Source organism: Physeter macrocephalus, chromosome 4 (genome assembly GCF_002837175.3).
Source record: "Physeter macrocephalus isolate SW-GA chromosome 4, ASM283717v5, whole genome shotgun sequence".
Classification (NCBI taxonomy): domain Eukaryota; kingdom Metazoa; phylum Chordata; class Mammalia; order Artiodactyla; family Physeteridae; genus Physeter; species Physeter macrocephalus.
The window spans coordinates 81,619,500-81,646,162 of record NC_041217.1 but is presented as its reverse complement, the minus strand read 5'-3'; the positions used below and the strand labels follow the sequence as shown (position 1 = coordinate 81,646,162).

General features: G+C 42.9%; 1 protein-coding gene, 1 long non-coding RNA gene and 1 pseudogene across 6 annotated transcripts in view; 1 reads left to right on the top strand and 2 right to left on the bottom strand.

Annotated features, from left to right (window-relative positions):
• The window catches only part of LOC114486196 (uncharacterized), a 37,372-nt gene extending 35,193 nt beyond the window's left edge, over positions 1-2,179 (bottom strand). For 3 of the 4 annotated variants that reach the window (XR_008617152.1, XR_008617150.1, XR_003679532.2), the window contains exon 1: positions 2,041-2,179. This is a non-coding gene — a long non-coding RNA (uncharacterized lncRNA). The remainder of the gene's footprint in view (positions 1-2,040) is intronic. The other variant, XR_008617151.1, reaches the window with a different exon arrangement.
• SLC22A15 (solute carrier family 22 member 15) overlaps positions 1,909-26,663 on the top strand; it is an 85,625-nt gene continuing 60,870 nt past the window's right edge. For both annotated transcript variants that reach the window (XR_008617149.1, XM_024119648.3), the window contains exons 1-2: positions 1,909-2,070; positions 15,071-15,283. Coding sequence is in view for 1 of the 2 variants with exons in the window: in XM_024119648.3 (XP_023975416.1) it covers positions 1,984-2,070; positions 15,071-15,283 (300 nt within the window). In the remaining variant the exon portion in view is untranslated. The remainder of the gene's footprint in view (positions 2,071-15,070; positions 15,284-26,663) is intronic.
• Positions 2,880-5,732, bottom strand: LOC102981063 (KH domain-containing, RNA-binding, signal transduction-associated protein 3-like; annotated as a pseudogene).

Sequence of the window (26,663 nt, the reverse complement as noted above, 5' to 3'; positions counted from 1 at the left end):
CCCCTGCATCGGCAGGCAGACGTGCAACCACTGCGCCACCAGGGAAGCCCCCATTTTGTAAGATTTTGACGCGTTTACTAAAAACTGATACATCCAGCAAAGTAAAATTTAGTAGTAATACAGACTACTTTGGTAAAATTAATAAGGTTGATCTAATGTATAAAGAACCTTGCACCCAAACAAATGGAGAGTATTTTCAATACATTCAGTACACTTTTCTAAAATGACCACATACTAGGTCACAAGAAAATTCAATTTCCAAGATTTAATATCATCTATGTTCACAAAGCATTTAAATTAGTAATCAACAATAAAAAGATGGTTAAAAAATAGCAACAACCTTTAATTGAAAACTTAAAAAAAATGAACAAATAGCTCCTTGGGTAGAGAGGACATTACAATGTCATGGAATATTTAAAACTAAAGACAATGTAAGTACCACATGACAAAACTTATGGAATAGAGCAAAGTAGCACCTAGAGAGAAATGCATAGTCTTATATATAATTATTCTTATAAAAGGAAAATTGAAAGCAAAAAGCTAAACTTTCAAGTCATGTAAGCAGTAAAATAGAAAACAAAGACATAAGAAAGAAAAATCACAAAATAAAAACTGGTTTCCTCAAAAAATAATAAAGTAGACAAGCTTCTGGCAAGACTGATAAGAATGGGACAACAAAAATGAATAATATTCAGAATAAAAAATGGGGCCTAAATACAGCTAGAGCATGATTTAAAAAACCCCAAGAGAACAAGATGAATAAGTTTATTCCAAAAACAATAGAAAAACTAGATAAAATAGTAACACTTCTAGAAAAAAAAACTAAAAGTAATTCAAGAACAAAAAGTCATAAAAATAAGTGACATAAATCTCTCTATGTCTCTATCTCTGTAATAAAGAGGTTCCCCTGCAAACAAACCAAGTCCAGATGGTTTAAAGAAGAGTTTTTACTAAACACTTCCAACTCATTTTACTAAACTACTATAATCTCACAGCCAAATCCAGACAAGAACAGTAACAAGAAAATTATAGACCTATCTCACTCTCTTAGATGTAAAAGGCTAGATAAAGCATTAGCTGGTTACCTCTTCTGTTCAATATTGTATTGGGTGCCGTGGACTGGACGATGGAATACTATGCAGCTGTTAAAACCAATCTAAGGAGGTGGAGAAATGAGGAGGCTTAAGGCAAGTGACCAGCGTCCCTAGGTCCTGCTGCATCTTTCTCCATTTCCAGCCCTTCAAACTGCTGTTTATCCTTCAAACACTTTGGCAGCCATCACGTCCTGTCCCACAAATTAATCTTTCATCTTTTGTATTTCCTTCGTACCTCATGAATATTTCTATAACCAAATGTATCTCAGGGTTTTGCAAGAATTTGGTTGCCTGACCACATAGCTAGCACAGAGCAGGATGGAAAGAAATGTTGAACAGCACTCTTCTCCGAAGGATCTAGAACCCATTCCCACTTCCCGCATTTAACTGATTGGTACAAAAGGGCAGATTATGCTAGCAGTCACCGGGTCTCCCAACAGTCATCGCGTCCCCCGCCCCGAAGCAGCGGTTGTGGCTTAGACGCCGCTGCCCTTCCCGTATTTCTCCATCAGAGAGGATGCCGACGCCCAAGCCCACTTCCCACTTCCTCTTTCCTCTCGCGCGGCGCGCACAAACCCATCCCTCTCAGAAAAAAATCTTTAACAGGAAGCCCAGAGGCCCGGGTACCTGGCATCCCGCCCCGGACCCGCAAGCCCGCGCGGACCCCCGACCCCCGACCCCACCCGCGCAGACGCACCTCCCGCCGCCCCGCCCACGCCCCCACGCAGCGCCCTGCTCCTCGCTGGCGGGGCCAAGCCGGTGCCGGGCGCCGTCGAGCTCGCGCGCTGGGCCGGCAGGGGAGGGCCGCGCCGGAGCGGGGGCGGCGGGAGGGCGTGTCGGGGCCGGGCTCCAGCTGGCTGCTAGGCCGGGGCCGAGCGCGCGGCCGGCCATGGAGGTGGAGGAGGCGTTCCAGGCGGTGGGCGAGATGGGCATCTACCAGATGTACCTGTGCTTCCTGCTGGCGGTGTTGCTGCAGGTGAGTCCCCCGCCGCTCGTATGGCTCCCACGTCCCCGCTTCCTGGCCGCCCGGGGAGAGGCGTACCTCCCTCCCCAGCGCCCGGCCCGGATGCCGAGCCTCTGCAAACCCCCAGGTGTGGCGAGCCTCTCCCGTCTCCACCTTCACCCCGCGCGAGGGCGGCGCTGGGATAGGCGCCGCGAGTTGGCCTGGGCCCCGGAAAGCCAAGGTCGCCGGCCGGCCTGTCAGCCCAAGCCTCGGATCCTCGTCCCTTAGGCGCCATGCTCCTCTCACCTCGCGTGGGGAAGGACTGCGTGGGGGGTACTTAAGCCAGCGAGCTGCTTAGTAAGAGATGAAAAATCCAGTTGTTACCTGGAATACGCTGTGAATAGGAAGGGAATTTTTAACCTGTGGCGCTGTCACTTTGGAATCTGGAACACAGAGAGGGCACTGATCACCCGCTGACAAAAGGGCTGATTTAGAGGGCCTCCTTTAGCTCTGGTGTCTACTTACCATCTTTTCCTGGATTTGAAGGGGCTTCCTATCCAGGGGCTTTCAATGCATAGGGTTTATTTCTTTCTGGTTTAAGTTCTGCTGGGTCATTCTGCCCAGAGTCCCCTTGGGTTGAGACTTTTTTAAGTCCATAGCGTGTGGTGTAAAATGGAATCACTTCTTCATTGTACAGAATTCTCAGAGACTGCTTTTTTATTTTTCTCCAGATTTTAAGCATTTTGATTTATTTAAAAAGGGATTGTTCATAGAAAACAATTACTTTGAACAGTATACAGGACTGATGGAGACTGGCTATGTCACAACATCAGACAGTACAGTCAGTATCTGCCGTATGGCTGGTCTTTGTAGACGCCCTTTGCTGTCCTCGCCGAGGGTGCCTTGTGTCTTGAGTTAGTCCACTCCTCTGGCCCTTAGGAATCATACGTCTCTTCACTGAATCGGTGTCCATAATCATAGTAATCAGCACCACTTTGGGCTGGGGCGCTACAGCTGTTATCATAGGAATCATAACTCTGTTCATCATAAGCAGTGCCGTATCGATCATCATAGTCATAATCTCCATAGGTCTTTTGTGTTGGGGGCGGTCGTGGAGGTCTGTACCCAGTTGGGGGGACTCCTCTTGCTCTGGGAGTGAGAAGTCCTCTTCCCCGACTCACTGGCCCTTGGGTGGAAAGGACTCCCCTGGAAGTCGGTGTCTCTCGCAGTACCCCGACTCCCACTGGCTGGGCTGTGACTCCTCCCCTTCCCCTGGTTATTGCTGGGGTTGGTACCCCTCTTGTACGCAAGGTAACAACTGGTACAACTGCATTTTCTGGACCACTATTCAAATATGTTAATTCCTGGAGCTGTGCTTACTGATTTCATCATTATAGTCAGGAATGAGGAACTTTTTGATTTCCTCCAGAACATGTCCCATCCGGGCATAGGCTTCTGCTGGGTGGGGCACACACTTCAGTCAGAACATGGAGATCATCACTGAGGTGGAAGTACTTTGCTTCTCCACTTTTCCTCAACTCTTCTTCTTTTGCCTGTCTCTCATGGAGCCTTTTCCAAGGATGGACATTTTTGTCAAGGTTTCTTCTTGTAGACGCTTCGGAGAATTGCCACGTGGCCCCAGAAGTTTTCCCACAAAGTTGAACTTAGGGAACTGTTTTACAGGAATTAAAACTTTCTGTCCCAGCCTAAAAATGTAGGTTCCATATGCTCAAGGTCACTACAAATACACTTTGCCACGCAAGTTCCTCCTCTTTTGCCAGCTTAAATGGCCCATTTGACGTCAATTACTTCTTTTATTCTAAAGGCATTGCATTCACAGATCCTTTATTAGTATCTGCCAGTCGGCCATTTTACTTATTCCTTCATTCAACGTATATTTAATGAGTGCCTACTATGTGCTTATCAGGGGCTATAATGTCAGATAAATCAAAGCCCCTTTCCTGTGAAGTTTGCATTCTAGTGGGGGTGGGATGAAGCAGGCAGGCAGTTAAATAATTACAGTTAACATGTGATGATTGTTATTCTGAGGGAAGGACAGGGTGGTCATCGGTATAAGCACCAGTCCACCAGTTGCTTAAACCTTGCATAAATCAACTGCTCAACAGGAAGACTGGGAGGGTTGGAGGTGAGGGTTGACTAAGCGATTCTCTTTTCCAATAAAATGTTTGAAAGTTCAGTTGATTTCATAACCAGCCAGAAGAACCATTTAAATGATGCACTGACAGATGAAGTCAGTTCTTTCTCTAGGAAAACAAGTTTTCAGTTCACAAATATGCAATATTCTGAGGTTCCTTTAAGGGTGTTTTAGCTTTAAATGTACTTTCCTGTGGGGAAAAAGTATTTGTGCTAAATCACAAAAGAGTATTTAATGCAGAGAGAATAGAATTGTGACCATGATGTCTGACGTTCGTTTATAATATTTTCTCTTTGAGAAAATTCTCTTCCTATTCTAACCAAGAATTTCAGGAACATAACTCCCTCTCTGAGTAATCTCACCTACACTCTATCTCCTGTATCATTATGTTCTCACCTGCCTAGCCAGGTGTCCACTGACCCCGAATAAGTTTGTCTTGAGGGGAGTGTGGCACTAAAAAGGCCACCATTCTGGGTTCAGGACCTGTTAAATTTCCATCATTTACTTTTTGTTATGGTTGACCCAGTTGGTTAGAGTTTGGTATCAAAGAGGTCTAAGCCCATGACCATGACTGTTCACTGAACCCTGCCTGATGTGTGGTCAGTATTCACCATAGAAGAACTAGCTCTTAGAGTGTTGGGGATGAGCGACTGACTTTATCTTGTAGGTGTGGGCTGAGGAGGCGCCCTGTAGCTGTGCGGATCCCAAAAGAGTAGATGCCCAGGTCCAAGCAGAAGTGAATTCTTCACAGCTGTTACCTGTTTGTGAGGACTCAACTACCCCATTGAGATACATAATCCAAATGGTCCTATGGTCACCCACAGCTCTCCTGGATATGAGAGTGGAGTTCCCCAAAGGCTGCCCTATCAAGTCTGTTGTTGCAGGTGATTTAGACTAGGGGAGCTGGCCTGCAGAGTGCGAGTACTAGAGGGTCCCATCACACAGTTGTAACACGATGCTTTCATTATTCTTCTGGGGGTTGCTTCCTCTAACAGGAAGAAGTAAGCCTTTTTCAGAGTTGGTTGGCTTGAATGGAAGGAGCTTGATGTTTGCTTTTTATAACCAAAGCACTTGTCTACCAGTGCCCAGTGAGTGTACAGACCAATGGTATAGCAGCCCTGCCAGAGAGGGGGAGTCCTGCACATTGTAGATGGGACTGCCAGAGAGAGGGACCACCAGGGAGAGGGGGCTGCCTCAGCAGGAGCCTTATCTGCATCTGTGGTTTGGTGATGACCAACTCCAGCTGAGAAACACAAAACTAGAGGGACAGAGATGGAAACCTTACAGATTCTTTTGTTTTCTTCCTTCTAGGATCATTATTATTTTTTAAATGATATTAACTCCCTTTACTTCAAACACATCCAAGTTCAAACTAAGAGGACAAAACCGCATTCCAAGCCAACTCGAAAGGTCTTTAGGTTAACTATTTTCTTGGATTATAGATATCATCAGGTAGCTCCTCAAAAGTCTCAATATTGTTTCCTTTGCCTAGGAGACCTACCTTCACTTGCCTTGCAAACACAATCTTTGGAATCTCCATAGTGGTCAACTTTCAGATACGTACAGAATAAATGCAGATTTTGTAGATTTCTCATCAGCATGATAAGATGCAAGTGACCTGATAATAGTGATACTTGGTTTTACAGTACCTAAGCAGAAAGCTAGAGGAGAAAAATTGCCTTCTGTAAAACTGGTTGTCCTATGAACAAGCAATAAGATTTATAATTTTGCAGTTAGAAAAATTCTTACCCACTCAACTATACATGCCCTCCTTTGGGTAAGAGTTATTTGTGGTATTTAAATATGAATAATTCTATTTACTTTATTACCATTTCTATTTTCCAATCGTGATTCAAAGTTGATTATCACTATATAATCACTATAGCCATTATCACTATTTTTTGTTTGTGTTTGTGTGTGCTTATTTGCCAGACTGTTTGGAGGAAGGTTTGAATACAATTCTTTGTTTCTTGATCCGTTTAGACGTAAAGTGGAAATGGACCCTACTTCTTTGTTCTAAGTCAGAGACTCCGACTCCTTCGTTTTCCTCAGGATCATGAATCATATGCTGTGGTATAATTTGCACAGAATTTAAAACATTCATTAACCAACAGGAACATGTAACCTGTAATAAACATTCGTTTCACCAGCAGAATTGTGATGCTGCTATGAACCTCAGCTTGAGATGCAGTACTCTGCTGTTTCGGAATGCATTATTTTTATGTAAACTCTTTTTTTTTTTTTTTAAATAGATTTTATTTATTTATTTATTGGCTGCGTTGAGTCTTCCGTTGCTGTGCGCAAGCTTTCTCCAGTTGCAGTGAGCGGGGGCTACTCTTCGTTGCGGCGTGAGGGCTTCCCACTGCGGTGGCTTCTCTTGTTGCGGAGCACAGGCTCTAGGCGCGCAGGCTTCAGTAGTTGTGGCACACGGGCTTCAGTAGTTGTGGCTCGCGGGCTCTAGAGCGCAGGCTCAGCAGCTGTGGCACACGGCACAGTTGCTCCACGGCATGTGGGATCTTCCCAGACCACGGCTCGAACACGTGGTCCCCTGCATTGGCAGGCGGATTCCCAACCACCGCGCCACCAGGGAAGCCCCTATGTAAACTCTTAATAACCCCAACCTTACTTTTCAGATCCTCGAACTACCAGTGCATTCATATCATCCACGCAATAAATATCTTTTCACGGTGTTTTAGAAAGTGGAATGACTGAACAGGTATTTTGCAGAAGAGGGAACTATAATAGTCAACACATGAAAAGAGGTTTACCTTCAGTGGTCATCTGGGACAGGCATATTAAAATGACTATGAAATATCATTTCACACTTATTAGAATAGCAAACATTAAATAGTCTTAACAGTACAAGTTTGATGAAAATGAGTAGAAAGTACCCCATTTGCAGAACAATTTGGCACTGTCTAGTAAAATTACAACCAGCATTGGACTCCTAGGTATATGTACGACAGTATCCCTTGAACATGTGCATAAGCAGATATGTATAGGATGTTTATTGCAGCACTGTAATGACAAAAATTAGTAACCACCTAAATAACTCTCAAAAAGGGACTGGGGAGTTTCCTGGTGGTCAGGTGGTTAAGACTTTTCCTTCTAATGCAGGGGGTGCGGGTTCGAACCCTGGTCAGGGAGCTAAGATCCCACGTGCCTCTCTGCCAAAAAACCAAAACATAAAACAGAAGCAATATTGTCACAAATTCAATAAAGACTTTAAAAATGGTCCACATCAAAAAAAATCTTTAAAAAAAAAAGGACTAGATAATTAAAATCTGACATAAATTTTAAAGAATATAACAGTTAAAATGAACAAACTCGGTCTACACACAGCCACATGGATGAATCTCTCTTTTTTTAAAAAAATAAATTTATTTATTTATTATTTATTTTTGGCTGTGTTGGGCCTTTGTTGCTGTGCGTGGGATTTCTCCAGTTGCGGTGAGTCGGGGCTACTCTTCGTTGAGGTGCGCGGGCTTCTCATTGCGGTGGCTTCTCTTGTTGTGGAGCACGGGCTCTAGGCACACGGGCTTCAGCAGTTGCAGCACACGGGCTCAGTAGTTGTGGCTCGCGGGCTCTAGAGTGCAGGCTCAGTAGTTGTGGCACACGGGCTTAGTTGCTCCGTGGCATGTGGGATCTTCCCAGACCAGGGATCCAAACCATATCCCCCGCACTGGCAGGCGGATTTTTGTAGATCAAGAGGAAGATAGATCTCTACCCTCTTCCCAGGGATATTCTCTCACTTTGTTCTTGATTCCGTATTACTCTATATCAGTTATTTCTGATCTTCTATCTTTCTGCATTCTCTGACCTCCCAAGGAGTGGCCCGCGTGGTAGATTTAGGTGGTCTGTGGAAATGTTATTAAATAACATTAACTCATAAAGTGAGAGGGTTATTCCCTTTTCAGTTCTTCTTTAATCGTTTTGTTTATCTAAGAAGAAAGTCTCATTTGGTGCTAGTATTTCTCAAAACATTTGCAAATATTTCTTTTTAACAAAGGGAATGAACCAGAATTACGGAAAGTTCAGACTTTGGTGGAAAACATTACCTAGTTAGACTTGAATAACATTATTATGTTTTTATTGTACTTACCATTCATTTTCTTTTAAAACTTTTTAAAGTTATTAAACATTTCAAATGAAATACATAGAATAATATCACAAACACACATGTACCTACTTCCAGGTTTAACAAATGCTGATATTTTGCCATGTTTGTTTAAGGCTGTGTCAGCATAGTTCAACCAGAGAAACAGGAGGCAGAACTTCTAGGCTGGAGATGTATGTGTTTGTATATATACATGTATCTGTATCTGTATATACGTACGTGATTATATATGTAATCAGTGAATAATTTATTATGACGATTTGACCATATATAATTGTGGGAGCTAGTTCGGCAGTCCCTGTAAGGCTGTTGTCTCTGTGTCTGTTGTTGGAGCTTGAAGTCTGCAGGGAAGGCAGCCTGGAACACATCAGTATTGACTGGAATCTGTGTCATTCTCACTGCCTGCAACCTTGATGAAGCACATCTGTTTCATCATGGAACTGAACACACACTTGGCCCAGGAGTCAGAGCAGCCAAAGGAGGATCCAGGGGAGTGTAGATCAGTAGCAGGTCCAGCTGCTGTGTTGCAGCAACAAGGTGAGGCAGCAGAAACATGATGGTGAATGTGAGGCACAAAATCACTGGCCCCAAAACCTACCCAGAAATCTCTCTTGTGCCCCACCTTAAATAAAAATGTGCCAGCTAACACTTAGTACTGTAGAAGAACATTGTATTTTTTAAATTTTATTTATTTAATTAATTTATTTTTGGCTGCATTGGGTCTTCCTTGCTGCGTGCGGGCTTTCTCTAGTTGCGGCGAGCGGGGGCTACTCTTCCTTGCAGCGCGTGGGCTTCTCATTGCGGTGGCTTTTCTTGTTGCAGAGCACGGGCTCCAGGTGAGGGTGGGCTTCAGTAGTTGTGGCACATGGGCTCAGTTTGCGGTGGCTTTTCTTGTTGCAGAGCACGGGCTCCAGGTGAGGGTGGGCTTCAGTAGTTGTGGCACATGGGTTCAGTAGTTGTGGCTCACGGGCTCTAGAGTGCAGCCTCAGTAGCTGTGGCTCACAGGCTTAGTTGCTCCGCAGCATGTGGGATCTTACCGGACCAGGGCTTGAACCCATGTCCCCTGCATTGGCAGGCAGATTCCTAACCAGTGAGCCACCAGGGAAGCCCCAGAAAATTGTATTTTTATAGTTCCATCTGGCTGGTTATATTTGTATTGATATACAATTTTATTTCTCTGTAAATTTACTTAAGTTAAAAAATTTGAGTCAATTTAAAAGCAGACCATTAAGTAAATAATAGAAAACAAATGGGCACATAACACTCTTGCAGGGGGTACTCACATGCCTGAAGTTTGGGAAAAGCTGAGCCTGTCCAGTAATACTTCTTTAAAGAACACTAAAAATAGGTTCTTTTCTCTCATGACTCTGATCAGACTCTTTCTTTGGCCTAAGAATTCCTTCCCTGATTTTTGTTTTGACTAAACCCCTAGCAGTCTTTCACTGTCTAGCTCAGGTTTCACATTTGCAACCTTTTTTTATTCCCCGAGTTCACATCTGCTTTCTTTGTTCTCTCATTAACTTCATTTCTACTCTGGCTAATAGAGCATTTGTCCAAATCTGCCTTGTATTTATAGCTCTGGACATATTGTTGTCCTCACTTGAATGTATGTGCCTAAGAAGGAAACAACTGTTTCTTATCCATCATTGTTATCACCTGAGGCTCAGAATACACTGTTGCAAAGTGTTGGTACTTACTAAAATTTTTTAAAAATTAAACTGAAATAACAGAAGGAAGGTGGTCAGGTGGTGGCATTCCCATTTTATTTGGGAGATTGAGAGAGAAACTGATGCAGGTCAAATAATGTGTCCAAGGTCTTAATTAGTGGTTAGAACCAAGATTAGGTCCCATAATTACTGGTTTTTAATCCATCATCATTTTCTTTGCCACCCCATTATGCAAGGAATTAGTTAACCAAATATATTATAGCCTGTTATGTACACAGTAGTGTGTTGGGTTTCTTGAAAGGATCTAGAAGTAGAAATTAGGGTTTTCTTTTCTTTGGGAGTTGGCAAATCATTAGAAGAGAAAAATTTATATCTATACTGTTAAATAATGGTACAAAGTAATATTTCCCCAGTAAATAATACAGCCACTAAATGCTTTAGACATTAAGAAAGAGACATCAGCATGGTCCAGAGTGGTGTGTTGAAACTTCAGAAAGAGGGTTGAGCTTGAACTGAACTTTGAAGGTTGGGTTAAGAGACAAGTGGGTAGGCCGTTTCAGGTGGAAAAACATAACATTGGAGAAAGTATAGGAGAGGGAATAACCTAGACCCTTGTTACACAAAGTGTGGCCCAGACCATCAGCCTTGACCTCACCAGAGCTTGTTAGAAAAGCAGGATCTCAGGTCTCATCCCGGCCTGCAGAGTCACACTCTGCACATTAAAGTTGGGAGGCGCTAACAGATTCTATTTGGTTGGTGCTGTGCAATTTACTGTGTGATGTTGGCTAAAGAAATATCCCTTTGACCTTCAGATTAGGTTAGTTAGATATGAATGAACTAGATAAAGATGTACTGCCAGTGTCCAGTCTTACTGGAAGAAAACATGAAGCTTAGAAAGGTTTTGATTTGCTGGAAGTTTACTAGAGCTGAGATTCAGACTCAGGTATACAGATCCCATATGCTTTTCACAGCACACAATGAAAAGTCCTGTTTGGGGAACTGAACAGGCTAGTACAGAAAGCCTGGATGCAGATAAGGTAGCCATCGGGTCATGTGGTGGATATCTGGATGCTAGGACAGCTATCATTTATCCATTAGTATGTTTTGACCAGAGGAGTTTCACGAAGAATGTCTCAGGGAGCCTGATCTGGTGGCATCATGTGGATAAATTAGAGTCAGGGAAGAAATGGGACTTAGAGACATCTGTTATTCAGGGCTTAATTAAATTTTTTAAACACAAGAAATAGTATCAGTAAGTCACTCCACAGATACTTGTTGACTACCCACTTTGTGCTGGGCCCTGGGCATTTGGTGCTGCCTTTGTGATGTGGTCATACTCATGTAATGCTTTTGATTGAGTCAATTAGATAACTGAGTTCTAAGTGAATAAAATACTAACAGTGATGACAATAAAATCATCTTTGATCCCTCCCCCCAACTTTTTCTCTGAAAAAAGCTCTGGCCCCAAAGTTAGGTGGCTCCCAGTCTCATCCTGGCTTTGCCATTAGTGTTTTACGTACCCTTGAACGATTCACTTAATCACTCTGTGGCTCATCTTTCCCACTTACAACATAAATATCATATTTACCATGACTTCACAGTGCAAGATATTGTGATGAGATAATTTATGGGAGACATTTTTGGTTTCCTGAGTATTATAAAGGCTTATAATGCTGTTAGTATAAAATTACTTTTAAAGCATTCACTTTTGAAACTTTAAAAATTTCAACCCCCCAGTGCATCTTAGTCACTTTTCTAATTATAATTACATTGAAGGGGAAAACACAGTCCTGCCATCTGTGGCACTCGTCCTCCTTCCCTGGAGGTAGCACTAGAGAAGATAATGATCTATTTGAGATGTTGTTGGTCCCACTCCGAAGGAGAATGGATGGTGGTTTCTCATTGTGGCTTTAAGACCCATCTGCTGATGGGTGCAATTCCCTAGACAAGGCTACGTAGTGAATGTGTGCACAGAGTCACAGCAGAGGGAAGAGTGGGAGAGTGTTTGTACTCTAGGGGAAGAAGCAAGATGAGAGCTCTGTGACATTGTCGCAGACGAAGAAGGCAAACGGAGGAAAACTGCCCCATATACCTTGTATAGGTGGTGCATCCCCTTGACTAGCTAAGGGCTAAACCATCTTTGACTTCATAGGACCATGTGACCCATGTATGTGGCTCTGGTGTAAAGTACCTAACAGTAATCTGTATGCAGAGTTTAAGCATCTCCTCTTTTACCTAATTCTCATGATGTCCCTTTCACCTTTCACAGTTAGCACGTATCATAGATGCCTGCCTACTCTCTCTTTTACCTTTAGCAAAACCAGGCATGGCCATTTGTGTCAAAGACAGAAAGGCCGACACCATGTTATGGAGGCTGGCACTGCAAGGAAGAGCTGCATGTTTCTGACCCCTCTGGTGACACAAAGTCATGGCCCTGTGTATACTGTGAGGTCCCTGTGTGTGTGTGTGAGTGTGTGTGTGTGTGTGTGTGTGTGTGTGTGTGTGTGTGTGTGCTCACATGGGGTGGGTAATGGAAACATTGTGAGGGGTAGGAAGAGAGCAGAGAAAGTGAGAAAGGAGAAAGTGCTTATTCAACCTACTGTTTGCTAAGGATAATACTGATTAACACAGATAATACTGATTAGCTAGGTTTCACTGCTCCCTGCGTTATAAATAAGGGTGTATATCAGCATCTTTGTTTTTAACTTTTTTTCTGCACATTGTGGTTTCTTCCAAGAATGGTAGCCTCCACAATGAAATACACCTCAGATGTCCCCTTTGGAGTGTTTCCTGTTTTACACAGAACATTGCTTATCCTAGAATAATACAGATAAAAATAAGATGCATTAATATATTTTCACCAAGCACTTGGAATGGTACCTGGCATATAGGTAGCATTAGAGAAGTGTTTGCTGTTATTATTAGTATTCTGTTATGGTCATTCATTCATCCATGGACTTGTTGAATGTGTGATATCGTCTATCTAGGCCCTGAGTTAGTTGCTTTGGGAGCCTAAAGGTGAATCAGACACAGATCCTGCCCTCAGAGAGAGTATATTTCAGTAGAAAAAATAAGACAAGCAGATACATATAGTGCCGTGAAGAAAATGATATGGGTTCTAAGCAAGGTCTAAATGGAACTTCTGGAGGTGCGCAGAAGCAGGAGAGGGCTTCTGGAGGGCTGGAGGGGAGGCAGGGTGGCAGGAGGGGCACCTCATTTACATCTTGGAGGATGGGAAAGGTTCAGGCATTCACAGCAGGACAGAGTGCTTTCTAGGTGAAGTGAATGGTATGAACAAAAGCAGAAAAGAGCACGCTTAGAGAAAGAAATATAACTAGTTAGCTTTGCCAGATTGAAGGCTGTGCGTTTACTGGAACATGTGTTTTGCATCATCTCCTGAGTCCCCTTTTACCCATTTTTTTTTTTCATTTCTTTACCCATGAATTAAATTTCAGCAGATTGTAATCAGGATGGGCAGTTACTAAAATGGGTGCAAGTGGCTTTGTAATTATAGCTAAATGTGTAATCTACCTGTTCTTGTAGTTATTAAGGTTTTCATTTTTGTAAGCTGATTGCCTCCTGTCCTGAAAACTTCCTTAATAGTATGCAAATAGGTGCCAGAAACTGAGAAACGTGTTTTCCTTTGCGTTTTACAGTAAATCACACACGCAGACTGACCTGTGGCAGCTTTGTGCATCTCCAGAGGCCCACAGTCATCCGACTCACAATAGATTGGGGCCGCCTGACAGCCTTGCAGCCTTGGCAGAGAGGGGAAAAATCACATCTTGGGTTTTACAGTAGCTCTCTGTTATGACACACACAATGTCATGACTTCTTTTCTCTTTCCTTGTCAGTAATTCCATCATCTACTTGTGATAAATTACTCTGCTTTTGGCGCTTTAGCTTATCCCCTCAACAGCTGAATATGCCCCTCCAGAAGGGTGTGGAAGGAGCTGGGAGTTCCCTGACAGTGGAGATAATGCTGTGGGCAGGTCTCTCCATCCTTTCATGGCACAGTCAACTCGTCCATCCAGTGGGGGTGTTACTGTATGCTGTACCGAAATCACATGCTTTGTGTTTTTTAAACACTTACTCTGTTTAAAGCTATTTTAAGACATTAAATTCTAAGTTAATAGTGATAATTTTTTTTAATTAAAAAATTTTTTTAAAATAGCGATTGCTTCAAATAAGATTGTCTCACTATGGAGCAGACTATTTCTGTGTCTTCCTAATAAATTTTAAGCTTGAAACAATCATCCAAGGAGAGTTATATAAATGGATCTATAACATTAAAACGCTGCACAGGGCTCAACAGCTTATAAACCCAATTGTGAATCGCCAGAAAGCCCAAAACAGCCAGTGACAAATGTTGTATGTGCTCAATAAATATTCCTTGAATGAATGAATGAAATAATTTTTTCTTTAGGGGGAAACTATGTTTAGACTAAACAATGATTAACTACAGCTAAAGGTTATAAAGTGGGTACCTATTCCTGGGATTTTGAATTTTTTACATCTTATAAGTTGTATACTATACTTTAGTACCTACTCAAGTGCCTATAATGCTTCCCTGATTTAATAGAGCATCTGTCCTCCGTGTGTGTGTGTGTGTGTGTGTGTGTGTGTGTGTGTGTGTGTGTACAAGCACATACTATTTTTGGAAGCATTTAACTATGCCACAACATGTTTTCTTGTTTAGATCGTGAATTCAAGACCAAGATACTCCTGGGCCCTGGTGACTGCTTATCTGAACAGAGGTGTAGTGGTCAGGAGAAAAGAGCTGGAATGTTAGTCTTCTAAATCAGAGCCAGTAATATCACCCCTCCTCCACTCCCTGCCACTGCGGAACCATTTATGTTCCGTGTTCTCAGCATCAGATGTATCTCAAATGTAGAAGAAAACCCTCGGAGGAAGTAGAAGGTGCTTTGCAGATGGGATTGCTGATGGCTCCGTTAGTAGTAGTAGATCAGGAAGCTTCCTTCTGTTTTCTCCTTTGTTTCTGAAGCGTCTCATTTCTGTAGCTCCTACAGACATAAAAGCGAGACCTGCTCTTTCAAGGTTTGTGAGCTTACTAATTGTGTTTCCTCCTTTCAGCTCTACGTGGCCACGGAGGCCATCCTCATTGCGCTGGTCGGGGCCACACCATCATACCACTGGGACCTGGCGGAGCTCCTGCCAAACCAGAGCCACAGCAACCGGTCGGCTGGTGAGGACCAGGCACTTGGGGCCTGGCTCCTGACGGCCAACGGCAGCGAGATGCACAAGCACGTGCACTTCAGCAGCAGTTTCACCTCCATCGCCTCCGAGGTAATGGCAGGAGCAGGGGACAGACCCTTCGGACCACTGAATGATCCCCTTGGAGCCATTGTTTGGTCTTGTTGATTTAAATTTCAGCTCACCTTCCAATCACTTTCTAGTAAATTTGAGAGTTAAAGGAAAATATCCTATGGAAACACATTGTTCTTCCTTCTTACTGCAAATGGGAGAAGCATGAGTCCTACCAAACTAGTTATAGATGAAGTAAGACATAAACTCCAGAAAAGCCACATTTTGATCAGAGTGTCCTTTTAAAAATTGAATTAAGGGCTTCCCTGGTGGCGCAGTGGTTGAGAGTCTGCCTGCCGATGCAGGGGACGCGGGTTCATACCTGCGAACCGCAAAAAAAAAAAAAAAAAAAAAAGTGAATTAAAACTTTCATTTCTTTTTCTTTTTTTAAAAAAATTAATTTATTTATTCATTGATTTTTGGCTGCGTTGGGTTTTTGTTGCGGCATGCGGGCTTTCTCTAGTTGCGGCAAGCAGGGGCTACTCTTCATTGTGGTGGCTTCTCTTGCTGTGGATCACGGGTTCTAGGTGTGTGGGCTTCAGTAGTTGTGGCATGCAGGCTCAGTAGTTGTGGCTCACGGGCTCTAGAATGCAGGCTCAGTAGTTGTGGCACACGGGCTTAGTTGCTCCGTGGTGTGTGGGATCTTCCCAGACCAGGGCTTGAATCCGTGTCCCACGCATTAGCAGGCAGATCCTTAACCACTGGCCACCAGGGAAGTCCCCATGTCTTTTTCTTATATCCTCAAAAATTAACAAAGTAAAGAGAGGGAAATGTAATGGCTCATCTATAATATCCACAGTTGATGTTTAAGTCCAGTCCTGTGTGTAGACTGCATGGGGCACCTTGACTGTACAACATAAAATACAAATGGTACTGTCCAGTGTGGGCAGAAAGCCTTACCTTCAAGGGGACTTTCCTGGCCAAGAAGGTTCTGGTAAGGAGAGCACCGTCTGGGCCAGCGTGAGGTATATAAGCTGAGGATAGATAGTCTGGTGAAGAGAAACCCTGGGATAAGAGGTGCAGGGCCCAGGCACAGCTGGAAAGCACGGGTCCTGGTTGTTAAAGTGTTGAAATACTGTGTGTCCTTTGCCTGCTCCTCACAAGCTATCCATTTGCACACTGACACCCTAGGCCAGTGGCATTTCCATGACAACGATCCAGTCCTGTCATCCCTCACCCAAAAACCTGCAGTGGTTCTCCCACCACACCCAGAAAACAGTGAAACCCTACATGTTACATTCAAAGCCCTTCACCCTCCCCAGCTTGGTCCTGGGTGTACTTTCCAGCCCCATTCTACACTTCTCTCTGCCTCCTCTGCTTCCCACATGTGCCCTGCGCCCTCAGCCCATACCTGTTACCTGCGTCAGAATGGCCCTAAACACTCACCCTCGCCTCTGCCTGGTGAAATCCTAACCTACCCTCTACTGCTCACTTGACCATTACCTTCCCTAAGAAGTCTTTCCCGACCCACTCCCCAGAAGAAGTAAATACACTTTTGTTTCTGCTCCAGCAACAGTTTGTTTGCACTTATGTGACACACTGTAGTTTGTGGTTCAGCTCTATTTTTTTAAGTCCTTTGAGGTCAGGAACCATATTTTGGTCATCTTTGATTTTCCATGGCTTTCTGGCCACCACCACAATAACTACCATCACAAGTATCACCACTACTCAGCTATAAAAATAATAAATAGCATTGTGGAATGATGACTATATGCCAGACATTGTAATATTTTACAGCCCTTAATTCATTTAACCCTCAAAATAATTTTATGAGGTAAGCATTATTTTCTGCATTTTATAGATGAAGAAATTGAGACTTCTTGAGGTCAGCTAATAAGGGCAGAGCTAGGATTTGAACCCAAATTTGTCTTAACTCAGAAGCCTATGCTCTTATTATTGTACTTTTTAGGGACCTATCCCATCTAAATTGGTATGCACATCTCTTAGTTCTTTTTGATAGGTTAACAAAAGCCAAAGAACTTTAAAAGTTATTTTATTTGGAAATAATTTCAAACTGACAGAAATTTCAAGAATAGTTCAAAGAGTACCCTTATATCCTTTGGTTTCATCTGTTGTTAGTATTTTACCTCACTGGTGTTACTGTCCCTCTCAATTTTTTTAAAGCCATTTGAAAGTTGCACATACTGCTGTTCTTTTATACCCAAATAAATACTTCAGTGTGTATTTTCTAAAAATAAGAACATTCTCTTACATAACCACAGTACAATTATCAACTTTAAGAATCTTCCCGGACCGGGGCACGAACCCGTGTCCCCTGCATCGGCAGGTGGATTCTCAACCACTGCACCACCAGGGAAGCCCCTGCTGTTCTTTTATACCCAAATAAATACTTCAGTGTGTATTTTCTAAAAATAAGAACATTCTCTTACATAACCACAGTACAATTATCAACTTTAAGAAATTTAACATCGATGCCGCAGTTTTATCAAATCTACTATCCACACCCAGTTTTGTCACTTGACCCAGTAATGTCCTTGATAGCGGTGGTTTTCCCCACTTGCATTGAATTCAGTTTAGGATCACACATTTCATATAGTTGTCATGGCTTTTTAGTATCTTTTCACCTTCAGCCTTTCTGTTTCTTTTATGATATTATACTTTTGAAGAATGCATAATCTCTCCCTTTTTAAAAATAACAATGTTCTCCATTTTGGATCTGTCTGATGATTCCTCATTCAGGTTATACATCCACAGTCCAACTAGTACATAAGTAATGTTGTGTCCTTGGAGGATCACACGGGAGACACACAATATTCATCTGCCCTTTTTGGGTGATGTTAATTTGACCATCCAGGTATTGCCTGATTTCTCTCCTGTACAGTTTTTTTTTTTCATTTCAAGAAATAAGTAATCTATGTGGAGTCGAGTCACTTTAAGATTGTGCTAAATTACTATTCCTTATCAGAAACCCCTCCCTCCAATTTAGCATCCTTTGATGATTTTTTCATAAACCAAGCTAGACTATGATGGTTACAAGATGATGAATTCTTAACTCTAGTGCTTCCTCTACATTTGCCAGTTGGGCTTTTTTTTTTTTTAATTTAGGTATAATTGACATATAACATTATAGTAGTTTCAGTTGTACAACATAATGATTTGCTATTTCTATCACTGTGAAAAAATCACCATAACAAGTCTAGTTAACATTCCTCACCATACGTGGTTACAAAATTTTTTTTTCCTTCTGATGAGAACTTTTAAAATCTGTTCTCTTTGGAACTTTCAGATGTGCAATACAGTATTAACTGTGGTCACCCTGCTGTACATAACATCCCTGTGACTTATTTATTTTATAACTGGAAGTTTGTACCTTTTGACCCCCTTCACTCATTTCAGCTACCCCCTCACCTCTTGCCTCTGGCAACTACAGTCTGTTCTCTATATGTCAGAGCTTGGGTTCATTTTTTGTTTTTTGTCTTTTTAGATTTTGCTGTAAGCAACAGCCCTTTCTTCTTCCTTGTCCATCTGTCTGCCTATCTGTCTCTATCTCTTCCTCTTCCTCTCCCTCTTCTTCTCTCTCTCTATCTCTTTATCTCTCTGTCATTAGTATGTACAAGTGGATTGCTAGTCTTTTCAATTATTTATCATTTATTACAGCTTTTAATTATTTTGGTGCTCAAATTATCCCCAATTTACCAGTGGGAACATCTTCAAGCTGGCTCTTGTCTCCTTTTTTTTTAATTAAAGTTTTTATTTTGAGATAATTGTAGATATACATGCAGTTACAAGAAATAATACAGATAAATTCTGTGAAGCTTTGCCCAGTTTTTCCCAATGGTAGCAGCTTGTAAAATCATAATATACTATCACAGCCAGGATAATGACATTGATACAGCTAAGACACAGAACATTTCCATCACCACAAGGATCTGTTACCATATATATTTATATATAGCCACACCCACTTTCCTCCCTCCCCAGCGCTGTCTAATTTCCCTGGTAACCACTAATCTTTTCTCCTATACTTTAATTTCATCATTTCAAGAATATTATAAAAATGGAATCATACATGTAGCCTTTTGGGATCAGCGCTTTTTTTTTCACTCAGCATAATTCTCTACAGACTCATCTAGGTTTAATTATATTACTTTAGTTATACAATAAGTCTTATGTGTAGGTACATTGGTTCCTCTCACTTTATTCCTTTTCAAGATTGTTTTAGTTCCTTTGGCTTTTCATATAGAATTGGTGTTAGTCCTTTAAACATTTGGGAGAATTCTCCAATAAAATCATCTGGGTCTTTAGGTTTCTTTTTTGGGAGTTTTAAAATTATGAATTCAGTTTCCGCAAAAGTTATAAGACTATTTAAATGACCTCTATTGTGTTGTGAGTTGGGGCAGTTTGTGATTTTCAGAGAATTGGTCCATTTCATCTAAGTTTTCAAATCTATGTGTGTAGGGTTGTTCATTGTATTACTTTATTATCCTTTTGACGTCTGCAGAGTCTGAAATGATATCCCCTTTTATTACCTGATATTGGTGATGTGTGTCCTTTCGTATTTAGTTACTCATCTGTCCTGATAGAGTTTTGTCAATTTTACAGATCTTTTTAAAGAACCAACATTCTGTTTCATTGAACGATCAAGCATAATTTAGAAAACTCAAGAGGATAAGGAAAGTCTGTTGTATTTACCCTAATTTTTTCTTACATTGTTCTTTCTTCCTTCCTGATATTCCAAAGTCCCTTCTTTTATGTTTTCTTTCTTTTTAGAGAACTTTCATTAACCATTGTTTTAGGGTAGTTCTGATGGCGACAAATTCTTTTAGTTTACCTTTATCTGAGAATGTCTTGGTTTCCCCTTCATCTCTTGTTTTCACTAGTTATAAAATTCTTGGTTGACAATTCTTTTCCTTCAGCATTTAAAAACTCCTGTTCTACTTCCTTCTGGCCTTTATGGTTTGTGACGAAAAATACGGTGTTACTTGAAATTTTTTTTTCCCCTATAGGGAATGTGTCATTTCTCTCTTGCTACTTTTAAGGTTTTTTTAGTCTTTAGTTTTTAAAAGTTAGATTGTGATGTTTCTTGGTATGGATTTCTTCATGTTTATCTTATTTGGGGTTTTCTGAGCTTCTTGGATCTTCAGGTTTATATCTCTTAAATTGGGAGATTTTCAGCTGTTATTTGTTCGTGTACTTTTTTTTTTTTTTTTTTTTTAGTACTTCCCTCTTTCTCCATTCCCTCTAGAACTCCAGTGACAAAAATGTTAATTCTTTTGTTCTAGTCCCACAGATCCCTGAAGGTTTGTTCTTTTTTTTTTTTCAGTCTATTTTATCTTTGTTTTCAGATTGGGTATTTCCTGTTGTTATATTTTCAAGTTTACTGATTCTTTCGTCTATTCTGCTGTTGAATCCATTCATTGTATCTTTTAGTTTAAAATTTTCTATTTTTTTTTTATATATCCTCTTTCTTTGCTGAGACTCTCTCTTCATTGAGTCTTTTTATTTTGTCATCTATTTCAAGCATGTTTACAAGTGCTTATCATGGCAGCTCTAAAATCTTTGTCAGTTATTTCTATCATCTCTATCATCTCAGTGGTTGTCTTTTTTCATTCTACTTTGAGATTCTTCTGATTCTTGGTATGACAGATTATTTTTGTTTGAAACCTGAAGTTTGGGGGATTATGCTAAGAGATACTGTGTCTTACTTAAGCCTTCTGTTTTAGCTGGCTTTCTATGAGACTGCTCTGGCACAGGAAGAAGGGAAGGGTGTTTCATTACTACCAGGCAGTGAAATCCAGTCTCCCCAAGTGGTCTCCACTGACATTTGTGGTGGTGGCGGTGGTGGTACTGGGGCAGGAGGGAGGGGAGCTTTGGAAGGAGTGAAAGTGCTGGCTCCTACTTGTCTTTTGTGACACCACCTGGGTGGGGTGGGGTGGAGTGACTCATTACTGCCTGACCAGGCAGAAGCCTCGGTTCCCCACTTAGACTTTGCTGGTGTAGATGGGGTTGGAGCCCCAGTTGGTAGGTTTATTCATTTATTTTTTGTGGTGGTAATTGGCCAGAATAAAGCAGTGATTGCCCAAAAGTCTTTTGTCTTGCTGGGCTGCCCCTCTCCTGGGCCTTTTGCTAGAGAGCAGACCTCACTGGGACTTCTTTTGTGGCTCCTCTTAGCATTTCTGAGTCGCTGGCTTCTCGAACCCGGCTCCCCTGCATCGGCAGGCGGACGCGCAACCACTGCGCCACCAGGGAAGCCCCATCACTGGGACTTCTTTTGTGGCTCCTCTTAGCATTTCTGAGTCGCTGGCTTCTCCAGTACGCAGTCTGGGTGTGTGAGGTAAAGGGAAACCCAGGGAACTCACCACTGCACCATTCCTTGAGTGTCAAGGTCCTTAGCTGGATCTTCTCTCCACCTTTCAGAGTTGTCTTAATGTTTATTTCATGTATAATGTCCAGGATTTTTAGTAGTACATAGTGGGGGAAACAAGGAAAAGTACATGCGAAAGAGTTCCTGGACCCAATTCCAGCAAGCAATTCTCGGATGCCAGCAGTATGTGCGAGAATTCAGCTCAATTCTGATACTATCTACCCAGAGATAGAATGGAATTCCACAGGTAAAGGGCTCAGTTCCACAAGACTGCCCTCTACTTCAGATGCCAGTCGCAAACACAGGTTGTTACCGGTGCTTCTGACCATCTGACTATAAATCAGAAGTTCTCATGACCTCCTCTTCAGGCTCATAATTTGCTAGAATGGATCACAGAACTCAGGAAAAAACCGTTTACTTACTAGATTACTGGTTTATTATGAAAGGATATTAAAGGATACAGAACAACAGCCAGATGAAGAGCTACATAGGACAGAGCATGGGGAAACAGTGTGGAGCTTCCATGCTTTCTGAGCGCCACTCTTCCCAATCTCCATATGTTCACCAGCCCAGAAGCTCTCCGAACCCCCTCCATTTGGGTTTTTATGGAGGCTTCATTACATAGGCATGATTGATTAAATCATTGGCCGTTGGTGATTGATTTAAACTCCAGCCCCTCTCCTCTCCCTCGAGTTTGGGGGGAGGGATCGGGGTTGAGAGTAAAAGATCTAACCCTCTAATCACATGGTTGGTTCCCCTCGGCAACCAGCCTCCACCCTTGGGTGGGACCCAAAGTCACATTCCCTGAAGCATTTTTCAGGAACTAAGGACAAGAGACAATTATCCCATTGCTCTTAACCTAAGCTCAGGAATTCCAAGGGTTTTGGGAGCTGTGAGCCAGGAACTATGAATGAAGACCAAATATATATGACAAATATATCTGCATTTGGTCATCTGAATGACCAAATGTATATTTCTCCTATAAATCACAATATCACAGTATGTTTGCTCCTGTGTTTGGCCTAATTTTTATATTCATGTTTACTCCGTCTTCCTGGAGCTGAAAGTCCTGTGTCCTTTTGATGTGTCCATCTTTTTAAAAATTTTTTTGAGCACTTCGAAAATTTTTGACGTAACAAAATAGTCCAGGTTTATCTTGCATCTCCCTACTCCAACTGTGGGATTAGGTATTTCTCCAAAAAGCCCTGGTTCTATTTAATTGCCCCCATAGGATTTTGAAATGGGTGAGAGCCATCGGTCTGCTTTCCAACAAATCCATTAAACACATTATAATGAAAGTGGATCTCAAACCAAATTCTGCCACATGTATAAATGAACTTATTAACTTATTAACTCAATTCTTATTCTCAAGGAAGCTCAAAATAAACTATCTTGCAGGCTTTAGAAGTCTCAGCTCTGCTTTTATAGGTGTTCTGTACACTGCTTGTATGGCAGGTCGCTACAGGAAAACCCCAGTTTTCCATAGTCAGGGTACTATGGAAAATAGTACTTCCCATCAACTTCAAGCACACGGAAACTTCCAGAGTTCATATTGGCTCAGGACCAAGGAGGGGTTTTAACCTAGGGCGTCACCCCTATAGATAGAGTACAGAACACATTGGATTATCTCAAAAATTCATGGAAGGGTAGTGAGTGTCTCTAAAATATGTTGAGGTAATCTGTGTATCTTGAATGTCTTTAATTTCACTAGGGATAGCCTATTTTTTATATTCATCATTGCTAGTCAACAGGCCACTATTTTAACCAAGAATAAGCAAAGCACCCATTGTTGATAGAGACAATGATTACAGAAGCCCTTGTAGTAGCTCCCTCTGGAGAACGGGCTTTCTGAAGGGAAGGCCAGCTGACCACCAGTGGACAATGCAACCTTAATGAGAATGCTCATAGTATCAGGGTGAAAGCTTGACCTAACATTGATACAGAATATCCCACTGAACGTGCTTAATACTTTAAAGTAAATTAGATAACATAGCAGCACTATGCTTCAGCATCACAGACACTCAACGAATTTCAGTAGAATTGAATTAAATGAATACTTAGGAAATGTGTAATTAGGAGCCCTTTTAGATATCACTGGAGGGACACCATTCTTAGCAAATGTCATTGAGCAATGACTACTTGCCCAATGCCAGAGAAAGCCTTGATACAGAGAAGGAGAGTGCTGTCAGACCCTGTGCTCTGGAATGGCAGGAATGGGCACCCTGGTCACCAGCTCGTCTCCTGTGCTGGCACCTGGGAGGCTCACCCTTAACACTGCTTGACTGGAGGCTGAATATGGAGGGAAGGGAGCCCTGAGGGCTACTACTCCCAAGACAGAGTTGGTAGATGCAGGAGAAATGGAATTAGATAGCTTCCCCAGCAAGTGCTGAAGGTCTGTAAAGCAGCTCAGAGAAAGAGGAGATAAAGGGCTAAGATGGCCCTTACCTGACCTACCTGTGATAGTAGCCTCAGGTCCCTCTTCTTACTACCACTGCGTGTGTCTGTGAGTGACTGTCTCTCCTGCAATCTGTCTTTGTCAGACTGTAACTCTGTGTCTACCTGCCTGCTTTCCTTCCTTCCCTCCTTCTTTTCTCCCTCTGTGTGTCCTGTATCCCTCTGTCTCTGTCATTTCATCTTTCTGAATCTGTTTCTCTCTATCCCTAGCTCTCTCCATCTCGGTTTCTGTCTCTCTGTATTTATCCCGTTTCTTCATCTCTGCCTTTCTCTGTGTCTCTGTCTCACTGGCTGTCTCTGAATTGCCTTTCCGTCTCTTTCTCTGATGTTTCTGTCTCCGTCTCTCTGTGTATTTCTCCATGAGTCTTTCTCTTTTTCACTTTCTTCCCTGCCCTCTCTCTGTCTTCCTGGTTACTCGCCTGTCCTCTTTCTCATTCCCACCTATGCCGCTCCACTGAGATACATATACTTGCATATACCGTTATCCATCTTGATTATACATATACCACTATAGATTTATAAATACACGATACTTCCCCCCCACGGTATAGAAGCACACATTATGTTCCCATGCCATCAGAAGGTCAGACAGTTCTCCACCTCCGAGGTGTGTCTCAAGGCGCAAACATCCCTTGCGCAGAAAGTGACCTTCAGTCTCCAGCAGGTGCTCCAGAGCTATGCGTGGGGGGTAGGGGGCCTGCCCAGCTGCACAGCTGGTTGATATCAATGTGCCGCTCCGTGGGATCTCCAGGGGATGTTCCGTGGAGGGTCTGGGGTCACGGTTTAGGATGAATTCTCTTGGAGCATCCCAGATTCTCAACCGGCTGCTCCCAGCCTGTGTGGGTTCATGCTTGCAAGGATGGCTGTGGCCTGCCTGCCCTGGTGATGGAGGAGCACAGGTGGCATCGCTGGCTGCACAGTGGGACAGAAGTCCACGGTCCCCACAGGCTCCTCAGCTGCAACGAGACTGTTGCATACTTGGCAGAGAGTTTGTGGGTGAGATGATGAGTCTGGTAAGGGTTATTAGGTAGAGGCGAGTGAAGAGGCAGATAACTGACTACTTCCCAATGCCCTCTTATGTGAGAGGCCCCCTCCCAGGGGCCTTCCACGTGTGCTGCTTATTTACTCCTGCCAACAGCCCTACCCTGTAGATTAAACAACTGACGTGTAGAGAATTTTTTAAATTTGCCCTAAATCACATATTTTTAATAAGCCACTGATCTGGGACTCAGTGATCCAGCCCATATTCTTCCCATTACACCAGTGATTTTCAAACTCTTTTTTTTTCTCTTAACAAACAGAAGCCTTTAGTTTTGAATGGTGCCTCATTTGGCATTTCAGTATGAAAAGAGCTGGGCGCTGTGCTGCTATCACTGAAGAGGAACAGAGGCCAGGGCCCAGCACTCTGCCGCCAACAGCCAGCCCTGCCAGCTGCACAAGCCCTTCCATGGGGAACAGGGCAAGAGCTCAGCTCTGCCTGGGAGGAGCGGATGGGAGCGTGGGTGCATGGATCGGTGAGAGTGAAGGTTAGCAGGGTGACTGTGGGTGATAGCCCATGGTGCACACACATTGGGTTGAAAGCTAAGCAAAGTAGATGCTCACCTCCCCCGGCTGCCAGTTGCCTGCTTGAAATTGCCTCTGACAGAGCGAATTCTAAGGGAGAAGGGCAAACAATCGTAATGTTTGTATCGCGGCTTGCAGATGAAAAATATGACTGCCCGGGTTCAGAGTAGCTGGGTGAGTTAGTGTCACGGTTGGTAAATGGAGGAGCGTGGCCACTGATTTCTGTGGGCTTTCTACAGTGGCATGTGACAGAGGCAGGGAGGCAGCCCACTTAGGAATCTGTCACGGGCTTGTCTTCTCTAAAGTGATGGGACTCTCAGGATATTTGTATCCAGCTCACAAGGATCCTGGCTAGCGGTCCCACACAAACAAATCACACAAGTACTACCAAAGTAGTAACGATTCAGTTCAGCTTTCATAATTGTCAAGCCCAAATAAACTTACAGGTGTCCTGATCTAACCAAAAATAGCAAAGAATCAAATAAAACAAGCAACAACTCCCATGCTCCTCAGCGGTTCGCCTGCACGTTCAGAACTCAGCAGCCTGCCGCCCTGGTGTTCATAGCGTCACCACATCTCTTTGCATATGTCCGCATAGACCCAGCACGAGGCTTTTCTGCTTTGCATTTTTAGTGCAGAATCTCATGTCTTCCCTGAAGTCATTTTATTTCGAGGTACAAATAAAGTGTCCCCCCTGTGTGCCCTCATCTCCAGCGCTCAGAGTGTGTGAGTTCCATGCAGGTTCACACACTCCACTTCTACCTAGGACATCAGAGCCCCAGTCGGGTGGTGTTCCAAGTCCGGCAGTGGTTTGGCGCCGGTGGTATGGGTGGCATCCGGGTTTCCTGCTGCCGCTACCAGAATGACAAGAGTTAGCAGGGAAACAGCAGCAGAGGGCAGAATAATGAGATGATGATCGAGGGGCAGCGGTGCCAGGAGGGATGGCAGCATTGGCCACTCTTCAGCCAGTGTCCTTGAGGAGCTGCTGCTCTCTACGCTCACTCCCAGTTGCATTCCCCT